Source organism: Pan troglodytes, chromosome 1 (assembly GCF_028858775.2).
Source record: "Pan troglodytes isolate AG18354 chromosome 1, NHGRI_mPanTro3-v2.0_pri, whole genome shotgun sequence".
In the NCBI taxonomy this organism is placed as follows: domain Eukaryota; kingdom Metazoa; phylum Chordata; class Mammalia; order Primates; family Hominidae; genus Pan; species Pan troglodytes.
The window spans coordinates 23,631,168-23,647,752 of record NC_072398.2 but is presented as its reverse complement, the minus strand read 5'-3'; the positions used below and the strand labels follow the sequence as shown (position 1 = coordinate 23,647,752).

The 16,585-nt window shown below is 45.0% G+C and overlaps 1 protein-coding gene across 18 annotated transcripts in view; it reads right to left on the bottom strand.

Annotated features, from left to right (window-relative positions):
• ENAH (ENAH actin regulator) overlaps positions 1-3,788 on the bottom strand; it is a 154,714-nt gene extending 150,926 nt beyond the window's left edge. For 12 of the 18 annotated variants that reach the window (XM_063800653.1, XM_054668545.2, XM_054668688.2 and 9 more), the window contains exon 1: positions 3,106-3,788. In XM_063800653.1, the coding sequence (XP_063656723.1) occupies positions 3,106-3,110 (5 nt within the window). In that variant the 5' untranslated portion in view covers positions 3,111-3,788. 18 annotated transcript variants of the gene reach the window in all.
• Positions 3,789-16,585: the final 12,797 nt, after the last annotated feature.

Below are 16,585 nucleotides of genomic sequence, written 5' to 3'. Positions count from 1 at the left end.
ACTAAGAGTACCAGCTTTTTGGTCTCAACCTATCCACTGTCCTGTATAAGTAATATGCTTTTTCATTTTTTAAATATTCATCTTTAAGGAAAATATTAACAAGTAAATCTATATACTGCATTTTACTCAAATGCCTATGACCGTTTCAGGAACATAAACTATTATTCAGTTCTCTTCTGTATAAGATTATACACAGTGATCATGCTATTCCTAAAATTAAAGTCATCTGACAGATATCACTAATAGTTATACCGTAATATATTCATCATATCCTCTGTTCAGGATTCTGACCGACTTAATTGGAAATTCCTGTTCAGGCATTCCTATTTCTGGATGGCCTTTGAAACATCAGAACTACCTCTTAATATAACCCAAAAGGACTCAACTTAAAAGACTAACATTAATGTCCCACAGGACTTGAAAGCATGAAGACTAAGCATATATTAATATAACCTGAAAAGCACTTCCTAAGCACCAAAATATCTCAAAGAATATTCCAAAGACTTTTGCAAGCAGCACAAGAACGTTTTATCCCATACCAATCTCACTTTTACAGGTATCTAAGCAAATCTAAGTACTACCTAACCACCTGCCAAATAATCCAGTTCCTTCCAAAGTGAAAAGCTGACCCTCTTTCCTGCTCTTATTCAAAATTAGCCTACGAAGAATTACTGTAGACTGCTTAAATAAACTTTTCAGATCTGTGTACCAAGTTCTATATTTACGTTACTGGAAAACATCAGCGTGGTTCCTCTCTCTCTACACTTCATAAGGAACAGAGCAAGAAAAGAGCTTGAAAAACAGAAGTTACTTTTTATTAGAAAAGGAATTTTCAAATGAAGACATAATTTACCTGTGACAGACTGACATCTATACATGACAGTGATTAAACTTCACTGAATACCCAAAACGGTAACTTTTTTTTAGTTCACAATCTTTGAATTAGACAACTACTCCTGTTTTTATTTAAAAATAACCCACTTTTGGCCAGGCACCGTGGCTCACGCCTGTAATCCCAGAACTTTGGGAGGCCGAAGCTGGTGGATCACGAGGTCCGGAGATGGAGACCATCCTGGCTAACATGGTGAAACCCTGTCTCTACTAAAAATACAAAAAATTAGCCGGGCGTGGTGATACGCGCCTGTAATCCCAGCTACTTGGGAGGCTGAGGCAGGAGAATCGCTTGAACCCAGGAGGCGGAGGTTGCAGTGAGCCGAGATCGCGCCACTGCACTCCAGCCTGGGCAAGAGAGCAAGACTGCATCTTTAAAAAAAAAAAAAAAAAAAAAAAAACTTTCCCTGTTTTATGTTTCTCAATGTTAAGATAAGTTTATCCAAAGTTTGAAACAACTGATAACTTCTGGTCTGCAAGATCCCTACGGCATTAGATCTCTAAAACAGAAACCAACAACATATAATATTACAAGATATAACAGTATGTATATTATAGTTCCTGAGTTTTCAAGGACATCAGTAACTTGATTAAAAAAAAAAAAGTCATGCTCAAACATATGACTCAAAGTTTTCAAGCCATATTTTACAAAGATTGTGTTTTTTGGTTTGTATGCTATAATTACTATTTAAACTCATTGCTTATATTTGAAAATAACTTGTGTGAAATCATCAAGGGAAAAGGGTTCAGTCGCCTAGAGACACCACATTAAACTCACTCTTTAAGGCCATCATAAATACAGGTAACTTGGAATCAGAGAAAAAAATTCAAATTCACAGTAAGCCTAAGTAAAAATTCAACAAAGATATATCACAATATATATATAAAAGCAAAATGGAAACACGTTTAACCTTGATAGAAAAAAAAAATGAAAAGCAAAGTTTAAAATGGAAACTACCGAAATTGAGAAAGAATTCCAATGACATGACATTTTCTTGCCAAAGCGAAGGAATTTGTAGATTATATCATTCAAATCTCATTGTATTACATTATAAAGGTCTTAGCAACGGTTGGCCATTAATCTTTAACACAAAGGAGATTCAAATCCAAATGAACTGTAAGACTATCTCTTCCAGGAGAGAGAAATGGAGTAATTTACTTTATCCACAATTGTTTAACCCACAAGGAAGGCCTTTAAGGATGATAACGCAGAATGGATCAGCCTTCAGTCTACCAAGTCCCATTTCTCACGAAGTCTTGCACCAATCCGAAAAGAGAAGGTTATGGACACAAAACAGGTTTAGGAAAGGCTGGAAAAAAAATCTCCAATGAATGACACACCACATCACGGTTTATTCTCCTACACAATTTGAGAAACAATAAAGAAAAATATCACACCATATGTTTCATCGTATCAATTAAAAAAATATTTTACGACAGTACATTCAATTCTCTTCTTCGGGGCCGCAAAAATAATTTAGCTCCTGTTTTATTGATTACAGAGCAAAGGGAAAAAGCAGCTGCTGCAATGCAACACAGGCTGCTACAGAGAAAGGGGAGAAAAGGCTTTTCCAAACAGATCCCTTCCCCGCCCCCGCTTACACACCCCTACCAACTTACTTATCCCAGTCTTTTACTGCCCCCACCACGTGAACCTAATCAATTCTTTCCCTTCCCCCACCATCGTGAAATTTCGCCTTTCACAGCTCCTTCACCTACCCCTACCAGAGGCACTTTATTACCCGCAGAGATTTCAGACCTTTCAAACTTTTCTGCCTTTTTTAATTAAACACGAGAGTTCGGAGGCAAAAGTGCATGAAATTTTTACATATATACGAAAAAATACCTGTTTCCCAGCAACACGCACGCTTCGATTCTCGAACCCCTCCCCATCTCCCGGGTTTCGCTTGCAAAGGCTTGGGGGAGGGAGCTAGGCGCAAATTAAATTTAGGAAGGGAAATCCTGGGTGAAAGAAGAGCATTTGAGGAAAAATGAGAGAACGATGAAGCGAGACCCCCAAACCACACGGGTTGGGGAGGTTTCCAAGAAAGAAAGAGAAATTGGAAGGGACAAAAGGGGGAAGGGGGAGGAACAGACCGGAGACCAGGGGAGACGCGCCGGGCCGGGAGAGGGAAGGCGGGGTCCGAGGAGAACGGGGGTCGCGGCTCCCGCGGCACAATGGCCCGCCCGGCCCCCGCCCCGCGCGCCCCTCACCTCATGGTGCCGGCGGCGCAGAGGCTTCCCCACCAGCCGGGAGACGCAGAAGGCGCCGAGCCGAGGGGGGTCTCTCCTCCAGGGGTGGGGAGCAGCTCGGAGACGGGAGACAAGTGTCCGGCTCCTCCTTCGGCGGCCAGGGGGCTACACCATCTCCTCGCACAAAGCCGAGGCGCCGGCCGGGAGTGTGGGAGAAGAGGGCGAGAGAAAGGCTGGGGAGGGGGCGGAGAGGCCGAGGCGCGGAGCTGGTCCCCAGGCGGCCGCCGCCTCCCACCTCCTCGTGGTCCTGCTCCTCCTCCCGGAGCTTCCTCGGCCGCCCTCGGAGGGGTGCCCGCCGGGGCCGCGCGCCCGGCCGCCGCTCCACAGGCCCGCGCTCGCCGCGCCGCCGCCGAGGCCGTGTGCAACCGGCAGCTGCTGCAGCCGCGGGAGGAGAGTCGGGATCGCCGCGAGGAGCCCGGGAGGAGGCGGGGCGCGCGGCGGAGGAACACGCAGGCGCCGCCCTCCTCCCCTCCTTCCCCCGGGGGCGAGGGGGCGGTGCGGGGGGAGGGGAGGAAAGGGGAGGCGGGGGGCCGGGCGCGCTCCCCCGCGCCGGCGGCCGGGCCCCCGCCGGACTGCGGAGAGCGAGGCTGGGAGAGAGCGAGCGCGACGGCGGCGGCGGCGGCGGCGGAGAGAGGCTCTTTGTTGCCTCCCTACCCCGCCCCCTGCACCCCCCTGGGATTCGGGCGGGCCACCACCCCCCCCTCCCGCCCAACACCTCCCGCCAGTTGTCGGCAGGGGTTCCTCGCCCGGGGTTCCTCGCCCGTGGTTGTCCTTGACCGTCGGCCCCCTCCCCGTCGCCTCCCGCTCCCCAGAGGCTTGGGGAGCTCCGAGGCCTCCCCCACGGCCGCGGTGCGGAGACCGAGGCGCCGAGACCTCCTGGGCGCCAGACCCGTAGGCACCGGCGTGGGGAGCTTGGACGCGTGACTGGGCACAGGGCCGGGCCAGGAGACTCCGGGTCGGCTCGCGGCCGGGTGCCCTCGCGCGGGGCGAGTGCTCAGCCCGCCCTGTTGCGGTCTCAGGACGGGGATGAGGGAATCGGGGGGCATCCCGGTCAGCCCAACTGCCCGCCCTCGCCGCGGCTGCGCCCGGCGATTCCTGCGGAGTTGAGGAGGGGCACATAAATGGAAAATATGGTCATCATTGTTCCCTTCGCTCCTTTTCTTCCCGAGGAATCCCAGCGTGCTGCGCCGATGGAACGAGTTGATGTGCACACTAGGTATAGGGATGACTTCATCCCCAAACGAACGCAGCCGACTCTCAGGGAAACGCAGTCGCCGGGAGACGCGCGCGGAACAGTGTGTTGCCGCAAGAGTGGAAGAAGAGAAACGCAGCCAGTGGAGCCGCTTTCCAGCGTCATTAGCAAAGAGGGAATCCCGGGCAGGGGGCGGGGAGAGAGAGGAACTAATGATAATTTTAAATTTTTCGTCATTCCCAATGGTCTTGAAGTCACCTCCCTTAAAAAGTAGATATAAAATACTGGCGAGGCAATTTCATTTCAAGTCAAGTCGGGGAGGAGGGCATCCAGGAAGCCAGAATTGATCATTGTTGAAGGTTTTGTTTTCGGTTTTTTTTTTAAATCTAAAAACAAATCCAATAATAAAATTTTTAACTGTACGAATTACGGCCCCCTTTTAGTCCGGAAGACAGGGATGTACTTTCTGTATAAAAGGTGAGGAGGATAGAAAAGGGTTGTTGCTACAGGGATCCTATTGCTGAAGGATCTCATCCAAAATGGACGACCTACCGTGACTCCAGGAATCCATTCAAAAGTTTTGGTGTTTTAAGATGCAGGTACCATTCAAAAGATAGTTAGGAAGGTTGGGATAATGTACACTTCCAAATGAAAAGACAAGTTATAGTGATCCGTGGTCAATGCCTGATTTGTCTATAATTGAACTGTGTAGCCCATTTTTAACCATAAAAAAGCTTCCTGGTTTCAGCCGGGTGCGGTGGCTCACGCCTGTCATCCCAGCACTTCGGGAGGCTGAGGCAGGCGAATCATCTGAGGTCAGGAGTTCCAGACCAGCCTGGCCAACATGGCGAAACCCTGTCTCTACTAAAAATAAAAAATAAAAAAATAGCCGGGCGTGGTGGTGCACGCCTGTAATCCCAGCTACTGGGGAGGCTGAGTCAAGAGAATCGCTTGAACCTGGGAAGAGGAGGTTGTAGTGAGCTCAGATCACACCACTGCACTCCAGCCTAGGTGACAGAGCGAGACTCCATCTAAAAAATAAATAAATAAATAAATAAATAATTTAAAAAATTCCTGGTTTCAGAGCTCAATACCGAGTTATTTTCTTTTTGGAACCGGCAGCCTTAGACCAACAGCCCTATAGAAGCAGTGACCCGGAGCTATGGCAGAGGATCAAGGTGGCCTCAGGTAGTAGAAAGCATGATGCCTCTGCCTTAAACATGGTGTACTTGAAGAACGCTAATTTCCACCACCCACATATCTAATTACAGCTTACCATTACAGAGGGCATTTTATTCAAGGATCTCCAACCACTGGAGAGAAAACAAACTTGCCAGTCAAATGTCCTAGTTGCCATATTGCAAGTAGAGACAGGGAAACATAGAGCTCAAGTAACTGGATCAATTAGTGCAACAGGCATGATTAAAAATCATAGCTACCAACTATGAGGGTCATTGTCTTACGTAAGTTTCTCCCTGTAGTTTGAAACACATACCTCAAGTATTTGAACATGTGCTGTGGAGACTTTTTTCTTGGAAAAATTAAGACATATTGAACCATCTTGGAAAAGTATTAATAAAACATATTCGACCACAGAGAAGTCACACCAATTTGCCTTAGTCCATTCATAGCAATACAGTAAATCCGACAGAGCTTATGTTTCAGGGAAAACTCTTACAAAGGGCCAAAAGGGGTGGAGAGAGTGCTGTAATGACTCAAGCTATCTCCTGCCAGACACAAGAAACAAGGATAAAAATTCCTTACAGATGACTCCATAACCTACTTCTCATTTGTGAAAGTTAATCCATCCTGCGCTAAATAAGTGATATATCACATCATCTTTATTCTAACAGCAAATGTTCCAATGGTATGGGCACCAAATTAAGCAATCCAAGTGGAAAATGCTGTTCTTATTTTCTATGTTTATTAAAAATGTACCAGCCAAGAATTTTGGCTGCCTACAACCATTTCCATCCTTTTGGATGGCAGCCTGCCAGCTCACAAGTTGGTCATAGCATTCATTGCCTTTTGGATTTAGATATTGCAATGGGTGGCCTGACCCCCAAAGGTCATTCTGTGGAAGGGCAATTTGTTGGCTGTGACAAAATGTTATTGCTTCTTGTTCATATTTGGTTTAACATTCAAAGAGGGCAAAGCGATACTTAAGGTAGGAAGTCACAGACTAATTCTGGTCACAAAGGAAATGCTGTGGAATGTGTTACCATATAGAATAAAAGAATTTTAAAGATGGAAGGAATCTTCGGTCCAGCCCACTCATTTTTCAGAAAAGAAATGTGAGACCCAGAGAGGTTAAGTAACTTGCCCACAACTTAAACTCAGGATTTCCAATTCTTGGTCCATTGTTCCTTCGACTATATCAAACTACCTTCTTATGGGATGAGAGTGCACTAAGGCAATAAAAATTAAAGTTGATTCTCTTCTCATAAACTGCTTAAAAATTAGGTCTGGGCCTGGCATGATGGCTCAGGTTTGTAAACCCAGCACTTTGGGAGGCTGAGGCAGGCGGATCACTAGGTCAGGAGTTTGAGACCAGCCTGGCCAACATGGTGAAACCCCATCTCTATTAAAAATACAAAAAATTAGCCAGGTGTGGTGGCGGGTGCCTGTAATCCCAGCTACTCGGGAGGCTGAGGCAGGAGAATCACTTGAACCCGGGAGGCAGAGGTTGCAGTGAGCCGAGATTGTGCCACTGTACTCCAGCCTGGGAGACAGAGCGAGACTCCGTCTCAAAGAAAAAAAATATGAGCCAGGTATCGTAGCACACCCCTGTGGTCTCAGCTGCTCAGGAGACTGAGGCAAGAAGATTGAGCCCAGGGATTCGAGGCTGCAGTGAGCTATGATCCGGCCACTGCACTCCAGCCTGAGAGACAGAACCTGTCTCTAAACAATTAAAATTAAAAACTAAAAATTAGCTGAGATTGTGTTGGCTTGGCTGAATAGTGGAAATCATTTGAACTCTTCTATCATAAGGGTTGCTGGCCCAAGGCCCAATGGCTGGCCCATCATGTAGGCACCTAGGTATTCAAAAGGTGAATGAATAAATGAGTGAATGACTTCCCTAATTAAAAACTATTCATCAAAAGAAATATACTCTGTTGTTAACATCAGGTATATAGACCTCAACTTTCTCTCAGATAAACTTTTACCCATGCTTTTTTTTTTTTTCGACCAACTCTTGCTCTGTTGCCCAGGCTGGAGTGCAGTGGTGAGAGCCCTGCTCACTGCAGCCTCCTCCCAGGTTCGAGCGGTTCTCCTACCTTAGCCTCCCCAGTAGCTGGGATTACAAGCGCCTGCCACCACACTCAGCTAATTTTCATATTTTTAGTAGAGACAGGTTTTAACATGTTGGCCAGGCGGGTCTCGGACGCCTCACCTCAGGTGATCTACCTGCTACGGCCTCCCAAAGTGCTGGAATTACAGGCATGGGCCACCGCGCCCAGCCACCCCTGCTTAATATCACAGTAGGAGGCCTGCTCCAAGTCCTAGGTGTACAGTACAGAGCCATCACATTGGCCTATACATTTGTTAGCAGTGTGTACTCAGAAAAGGAAATAAAATTTGCTTCTGTTGAAGATGAGTTTGCTGCAGGAGTGTTGTCAGTCTGGCTCTGAGGGTTCACTTGGAACATGCCTTGTTTAAATTCATCTGATAGCATCAGTGTAGGCTTGTCCTCCATTTATGGGCATGAGGAGGATGCGTGACTAATGCTACTCAGCAGTTAGGAAATCAGTGCCAAGGATTGTAGGCACGGTCTCCCCCATCACCCAAAAAAAAGGCTCTCCCTTGAAAAATTAAGTTACTTTACAGATGGGTGAGGAAGAGAAGGTAGTTTGGAGTGAACTTGATTGTATACTTTCTGCTTATCCCTAACAGTATTTTGTTTTCTTTTGTGGCAGTTAGTTCACAGTGTAATTTTTGTTTGTGTCCCCAAGAATGGAAAAAAAAATAACGTAGAACATGATATTCCGGTAGGATTCAAGATATTTTTATTTCTCATCTTTCAGCTTTAGCTGCCCATATATAATGTCAGCTCTAAAATATTATCAGGAGACACAGACATTAGAGGAAACTATTTGCCTCTCTGCCTTTTGCATTTTTCTTCCATTTGTCATTTTTCTCCCTTCCAAATTAGGATTTATTCAGTTAATTTCATTTCGTCTTCCCCAGAGTCTCTTTCTTTTCTTAGCTCTACAGTGTTTAGATTTGGCAGAAGATTCCCATAGCCTGAATGGTTTTGGAGTAACATTAGTCTATAGAGGCCATATTCTGTAAAATGCAATGCGTTTTTTCCCACAAAATTCAGCTATGGCCACCATTTAAAGAATATGGCAGCTGGTCCCCATATCTAGATAACAATCAAATTATAGTGCTTTAGAAATTGGATTGAAAATAAGTGTCAAGCCTGGTGCAGTGGCTCATGCTTGTAATCTTGGCCCTTTGGAAGGCTGAGGCAGGAGGATCACTTGAGCCCAGGAGTTCGAGACCAGGCTGGGCAATATAGTGAGACTCTATCTCTCTAAAAAATAAAATTCTAGCTAGGCATGGTGGCATGCACCTGTAGACCCAACTACATAGGAAGCTGAGGGTGGAGGATGGCTTGAGCCAGGAGGTTGAGGCTGCAGTGAGCCATAATCACACCACTGCACTCCAGCCTGGGTGACAGAGCAAGACCCTGTCCCAAAAAATAAAAAGAAAATAGAAAAGAACCATCACCATCCGGGCGCAGTGGCTCACACTTGTAATCCCAGCACTTTAGGAGGCCGAGGCAGTTGGACCACCTAAGGTCGGGAGTTCGAGACCTGCCTGATCAACATGGAGAAACCATGTCTCTACTAAAAATACAAAAATATTAGCTGGGAGTGGTGGCACATGCCTGTAATCCCAGCTACTTGGGAGGCTGAGGCAGGAGAATCGCTTGAACCTGGGAGGCAGAGGTTACGGTGAGCTGAGGCCGCGCCATTGCACTCCAGCCTGGGCAACAAGAGCAAAAGTTCGTCAAGAAAGAAAGAAAGAAAGGAAGAAGGAGAGAGAGAGAGAGGGAGGGAGAGAGAGAGAGAGAGAAAGAGAAAGAAAGAAAGAAAGAAAAGAAAGAAAGAAAGAAAGAAAAGAAAGAAAGAAGAAAGAAAGAAAGAAAGAGAAACGATCATCATAATCTAATTCTGAACTCTTAGCCCCTATTTTATAAAATCTAGCTGGTAGCTAGGTAAAAAAAAAGATTGGTACCCTCTTTCTTGCATTGAAGTGATTTATTGTAATAAAACTAGAATACCACTCAATTTTCACAGACAATACGATCAGGTGACAACTGACCTTAGAGTATTTCCTCAAAGGAGATCAGAAAAAATGTTATTAAATAAAAGATTATTTTCTGGCTAATTACAGTACAGAAGAAAGATATTACCACTAGGATGTATCCTAAACAAGCTGTCTAAAATTAATTCACAGGCCGGGTGTGGTGGCTCACACCTGTAATCCCAGCACTTTCAGAGGCTGAGGTGGGCAGATCACGAGGTCAGGAGATTGAGACCATCCTGGCCAATGTGGTGAAACCCCATCTCTATTAAGAATACAAAAATTAGCTGAGCATGGTGGTGTACACCTGTAGTCCCAGCTACTCGGGAAGCTGAGGCAGGAGAATCGCTTAAACCTGGGAGGGGGAGGTTGCAGTGAGCCGAGATCGTGCCATTGCACTCCAGCCTGGGCAACAGAGTGAGACTCTGCCTCAAAAAAAAAAAAAAAAAAAAATTAATTCACACTGCTTAACACCACACTTTTATCCCACCTTTCAGGTAAGTTTCAAAGCTCATTAAAAATCTCAATTATCTTTCTCTTTGAAACGGTTGCTAAGCATGGTGACCTGGCCAAATTCTACTTTGAGAAATTATCTTCAAATGTTCATTTTCTTGGGTTTAATGTCCAAATTCAGCCTCTAGTCAAGTCTTTCTAAAATTGAAAGGCAGGAAATAATCAGATAAATAATGTCATTATGTGTCGTTAGTTATAATACTTTCATTTGGCCTCCAAACATTCTAATACCCTTAACTCACTTATCATGAGTACCAACTTTTAATGAAGTAAAATGTTGATATTGTACTCATTTTGTATATGAAGCTGTTGGGTTCTTTGATCAAAGTAGCCAGTGATTGAATACTCTATTTGGTAGCAAATGAATTGAACTGCAAATCAATAATTAAAGCCATTGAGGGAAAAATTTAAATTTAGCCTCTTATTTCAGGCCCCTCTCTGTGGGAATACCTACCTTAGATGGAGTCTGACACCAACAAGCTTTATATTTAAGAAAAATAATGTTATTTGAGTGGCAGGAATGTAAGAGATGAATGTAGCTAAGTGATTGGTTGACCAATAGTCATATTTACTCACCTGCTAGGCACTTACTTATATTAACTCCATTAATCTTCACAATATTCCTGTGAAGTGGATATCATTATAGTCATGCCTGCTATACAACTCATGAAAGTGAGGCACAGAAAGGTTAAGAGACTTGCCCAAAGTCACACAGCTAGTAAATGAGAAGGCCAGAAAGGCCAGTTTCATAGCCCACACTCTTAACCTCTGCACCACAGGATCTCTTCTGTTTCACTTTACTTCCTCTGATTAAAAAAAGAAAAGAAAAAAAAAAGCCTCAAGGCCCACTTAGGAAATGGAAGGTAAAAATAAAACAAACAAAATTCTCTCAATTCTTTAACTTCCTCATTCTGCCACTAGAAACTACAGAGATATCCTATCTGGTAAATCATGACACTTCTATCTCCCAAGCAATAAATAAGGCCTTCCCTTAGGCACAGATTTGATTCCTAGTGCTTAGGCTTGTGGCTTTGTGCACTGTAGGGGCTCAATAAATGAGTTAAATGAGACTCCAAATTACAACTCCAAATTAATGTTAGGACTTCATTTCTAGAACAGTAATGCTACTAGAGAAGTAGCCAGTAGCCATTCATTCACTCACCACTCCTTCAACTTAGATATTTCAGGCATACAACTAGTGGAGGTTTTATAAAGCTTATACGGGTAGAGTTACTTAAACCAACTCAGTAAACGAAAAACTCATAGAAATGCTAACAGTTTTTGTTGAACACAGGGTGATAAACAAAATAAAGCCAAGCCTGTGCGTGCGTGTGTGTGTGTGTTGTCTCTTGTGTTTTTGTATTTTTTTAAAAAATAACTGCCTATATTTAATGTATACAATTTGCTGAGTTTGGATATATGCATATACCTGTAAGCCAATGTTTTTGTTTTTTTGGGGGAGGGTTTTTTTTGAGACGGAGTGTCACTCTGTTGCCCAGGCTGGAGTGCAGTGGCGCGATCTCGGCTCACTGCAAGCTCTGCCTCCCACGTTCACGCCATTCTCCTGCCTCAGCCTCCCGAGCAGCTGGGACTACAGGCGCCCGCCACCACGCTCGGCTAATTTTTTGTATTTTTAGCAAAGACGGGTTTTCACCTGTTAGCCAGGATGATCTCAATCTCCTGACCTCGTGATCCACTCACCTCGGCCTCCCAAAGTGCTGGGATTAGGCATGAGCCACCGCACCCGGCGCCAGTGTGTTTTTAAAGGTGTTCTGAGAATGTCTAGCATTCTTTTTATTAACGTTCTAATTAGATTCAGAGAGTAGCTAAGGGATACTGTACCCCAAAAGTAACCTGATGCTATATTTAGCTTTGGTTGTCTGCAAAGCAATTTGCCATAAAAGTCTTACTCTAGGATGAGATGTACCAAAATCTTTGACAATAACTCATCTATTTCTTCATTTATATTCTTGTGAAAAACTTTTTTTTAGGACTTGCTCATTTAAAATTTATCACCAATAAGGGTGCTTATATTTCAGGGAAAGGCCCTGAATAGAAAACCACTATCCTAGCTTCCCATTCAGGTTTTCTTGTCTAACTCAGGTGGCATTTTATATCTGTCAACATCTCATAATCAGTCTTTAAATAGCTCCTGTTTTGTGCGTTTTTTTGTAATGTTCACTGAGCAACTCATTGTACTTGATTTTATTCAGTGTCTCTCACTTGCAAATAATATTTCCCTTCAAAAGTTCACAGTCTGGTCTTTTCCTTCTTATTTTTCACTTTATTTTCTCTCCTCCTACTAGTGAGATGGTGATTCTTGATTTGCTTTATTTGAGTTATTTATATCTTCCAGCCTCTGTTTAATATCAAGTCTGGCTTGGCATTCTTTTCCTACTGAATGATGCCCAAATTAAGTTAAGAAGCAATTCCTAAGAAAGCTGGCCTGTGATTCTTCATGGTCTTCTGGTATCCCAAGCACTGGACAGTCTGTTTAATTTTGAAAGTTGATGTAACTAGCTAAGTTAATAGTTTATGTCAAGTTTGATTCAAGAGTTGCTTTCCAGAGTAACTCTGTTCCAAAACTAGATGAGGAGATAGAATAGGGAAGGAAGAATTAAAGCAGTCTAGGTAGAGGTGGCTCACACATGTAATCCCAGCACTTTGGGAGGCTAAGGCGGGCAATTGCTTGAGTCCAAGAGTTCAAGACCAGCCTGGGCAACATTGAAAAACCTTGCCTCTACCAAAAATACAAAAATTAGCCGGGCTTGGTGGTGCTTGCCTTGTAGATCCAGCTACTTAGGAGGCTGAGGTGGGAGGATGGCTTGAGCCCAGGAGGCAGAGGTTTCAGTGAGCTGAGATCATGCCACTGCACACCAACCTGGGCTACAGAGCCAGATCGTGTCTCAATAAATAAATAAATAAAATTAGTGAGGCAATTTGCTCTCTTGGTTAAGTTCTATTCATTTGGCATCAACCAATAGAATATAAGGCCCTTCATGGTAGCAGGTACCTGTTATCCCAGCTACTCAGGAGGCTGAGGCAGAAGAATCGCTTGAATCTGGGAGGCAGAGGTTGCAGTGAGCCGAGATGGGCCACTGCACTCCAGCCTGGGCAACAGAGCTAGACTCTGTCTCAAAAAAAACAAAACAAACAAAAAAAAACACTATAAGGCCCTTAACTGGCTCTCAGTGATGGGGCTCCAAGAGAGAACAGTCAGTGGAGTATAATAACAAGGGGTCCTGATGCCAACTTAACTACTCCCACCATTACCATCACCCCCATCAAAGAAAAAGAGCTTTTCTGCTTTTACCTTCTATCTGGTCTTTTTGTTAGGATTCTGGTTGCTGGTGATAGAAATCCAATTCAAAGTAGCTTAATGTTACTGTATATTTTCAGTATGCTCTTCCGGCTAGCTAGATCCAGGGCCTCAAACAATGGCATCCTCTCTATCTCTTAGTTCTGCCTATCTTTGCCTTTCTTTGTGTTTTGACCTATTTTCTCCTCCTATATATAGTCCCAACTTCACTTTCTACCAGTACTGTGATCCCAAAGCTGGACAATCTGTCCAAGTAGCAAGGTCTCTCTGATTGGACCAGGAGTCACATGGTCATCCTGAACCACTGGCTGCAACCAGGGTGAAGAGGTTCTCTTATTGGCCAGAACCAAATCATGGGCCCACCCTTGGTCAGGAAGACAGCTCTCTTACTGCAAGGGGTGGGACATAAAATAGTATATTGGGCAATCAAATCCACAACTACTCAAAGAGCCTCCAGCTAGGGAGCATGGGTTTAACTAAACAAGAACAACATTCTTGAGTGGGGTAGGAGGAATGGGTGAGGGAATGATTTTTCTTTGGTGGTGGGAGTCAATTTACAAAGCACAGATACCTGGCTGGGCCAGGTGGCTCACGCCTGTGTAATCCCAACTCTTTGGGAGGCCAAGGCAGGCAGATCTCCTGAGGTCAGGAGTTCGAGACCAGCCTGACCAACATGGTGAAACGCCGTCTCTACTAAAAATACTAAAATTAGCCGGGTGTGGTGGCACATGCCTATAGTCCCAGCTACTCAGAAGGCTGAGGCAGGAGAATCGCCTGAACCCGGGAGATGAAAGTTGCAGTGAGCGGAGATCGCACCACTGCACTCCAGCCTGGGAGACAGAGCAAGACTCTGTCTCAAAAAACAAACAGACTGGGCATGGTGGCTCACACCTGTAATCCCAGCATTTTGGGAGGCTGAGGAGGGCGGATCACATGGTCAGGAGATGGAGACCATCCCATACTGTCTAACATGGTGAAACCCCATCTCTACTAAAAATACAAAAAAATTAGCTGGCTGTGGTGGCGGGCACCTGTAGTCTCAACTACTTGGGAAGCTGAGGCAGGAAAATCACTTGAACCTGGGAGGTGGAGATTGCAGTGGGCTGAGATCACGCCACTGTACTCCAGCCTGGGCGACAGAGCGAGACTCTGTCTCAAAAACAAACAAACCCAGAAAGCAGAAACCTCTGAGGGTAATATTTCCACGGGTTCAAACACAGCCATAGGTGCTTCCACAGATGCCCTGGGCTCCTTTGAAATTAAGCTTGTGCCAACAGCCTGCTCACCTCAACAGAATGATAGACCAGAGTAATAGAGGGTGCAGCACCACAAAGTCCCTGGATCTCCCTCATTTTCTTCCTTCCTTTATCCTTCCCTCCTTCTTAACTGTGGCAGATTTTTTACAAAAATTGTCACAATCATTACGCTGTCAATATCCATGCTTTTGGTTGGCCTCTCCCTCACTAACCCTGAGCTTGGCCCTGTGACTTGCTTTGGACAGTGGTACAATAGCAAATGTGACACAAGCAGAGACTTGTAAAGGGCTTTTTGCATCAGGGCCCACCCTTTCTTGCGGCTCTCTGGAAAGCTATGATGGCCATGTGAAGAAGCCTGGACGGGTTTATTGAAGAATGAGAGACTTCATGGAGTAGAATCAAGTTGCTCAAGCTGAGGCCCTGGACCAGTAGCCTGCCAACTGAAAGACTGTGCATGAGACTGTTCTAGACCATCCAGCCCCAGGTGAGCTCATCTAGACCAAAATAACTGCCCAGTCAACCCACTGTTTTAAGGCCACTAAAGTTGTGGAGTAGTTTGTTTTACAATAAAAGCTAACTGATAGACCCATTCTCTTCTTCAACAACTTCCCATAAGTCCTTGAATAGAGCAATGGCTCCTGCACTGAGAGAAGTATTTGTGGTTGAAGCTCTTGCTCCAACTGAAAGATGTTCACTTTCAGCTGGGTGTGGTGGCTCACACCTGTAATCCCAGCATTTTGGGAGGCCGAGGCAGGCGGATCACCTGAGATCGGGAGTTTGAGACTAGCCTGACCAACATGAAGAAACACTGTCTCTACAAAATACAAAATTAGCTGAGTATGGTGGTGCATGCCTGTAATCCCAGCTACTTGGGAGGCTGAGGCAGGAGAATCGCTTGAACCCGGGAGGTGGAGGTTGCAGTGAGCCGAGATCACACCATTGCACTCCAGCCTGGGCAACAGGAGTGAAACTCTGTCTCAAAACGAAAAGAAAAAAAGAAAAATATTCACTTTTGCCCAAGATCTCATATCCAGGCATATTCTTAAGACGTCGCAGAGTCCATGAGCCTTGATGTACCACAACTACTCACCACTGGTTCGTTGGCTGATATTCTTTGGAGTTCTTCCTCCAGAAGGGGGCAGGAAATCCAAGATGGGAAGGATGAGAATAATAAAAAGGTGGAACCTCTGAGGGCACCAGATTACATGCAGTTAAGGCAGGAGTTATTATTTATTTATTTATTTATTTTCTTTATTTATTTTGAGACAGAATCTCTCTCTGTCACCCAGGCGTCATGCAGTGGCATAATCTCAGCTCACCGCAACCTCTGCCTCCTGGGTTCAAGCGATTCTCCTGCCTCAGCCTCCTGAGTTGCTGGAACTACAGGCGTGCACCACCACGCCCAGCTAATTTGTGTATTTTTAGTAGAGACAGGGTTTCACCACGTTGGACAGGCTGGTCTTGAATTCCTGACCTCATGATCCGCCCCCCTCGGCCTACTAAAATGCTGGGATTACAGGCCTGAGCCACCGCGCCCAACCCTATTTATTTATTTTTGAGACAGGGTCTCACTCTGTCGCCCAGGTTGAAGGCAGGAGTTCTTGAGGCCATGAGCAAGAGCTGTAACTTGATATCAGATGATCTAGATTCTTATTTCCCTCTCTGCTTATTTTCCTTTTGTTTTCCAGAAATCTTTGGTAAAGTCTTGTTGGAATGTTCCAAATTGCTCTCAGCTGGTCCACAAGGTAGTAAAGGAAGAGTCTTTGTCCATGCTCAAGTTCAAGTTTCTAAGGAGAACAGCACCCCTCTCATGCTGTCAGGTTGATGGCAGAGGAAGATACTCTCTCT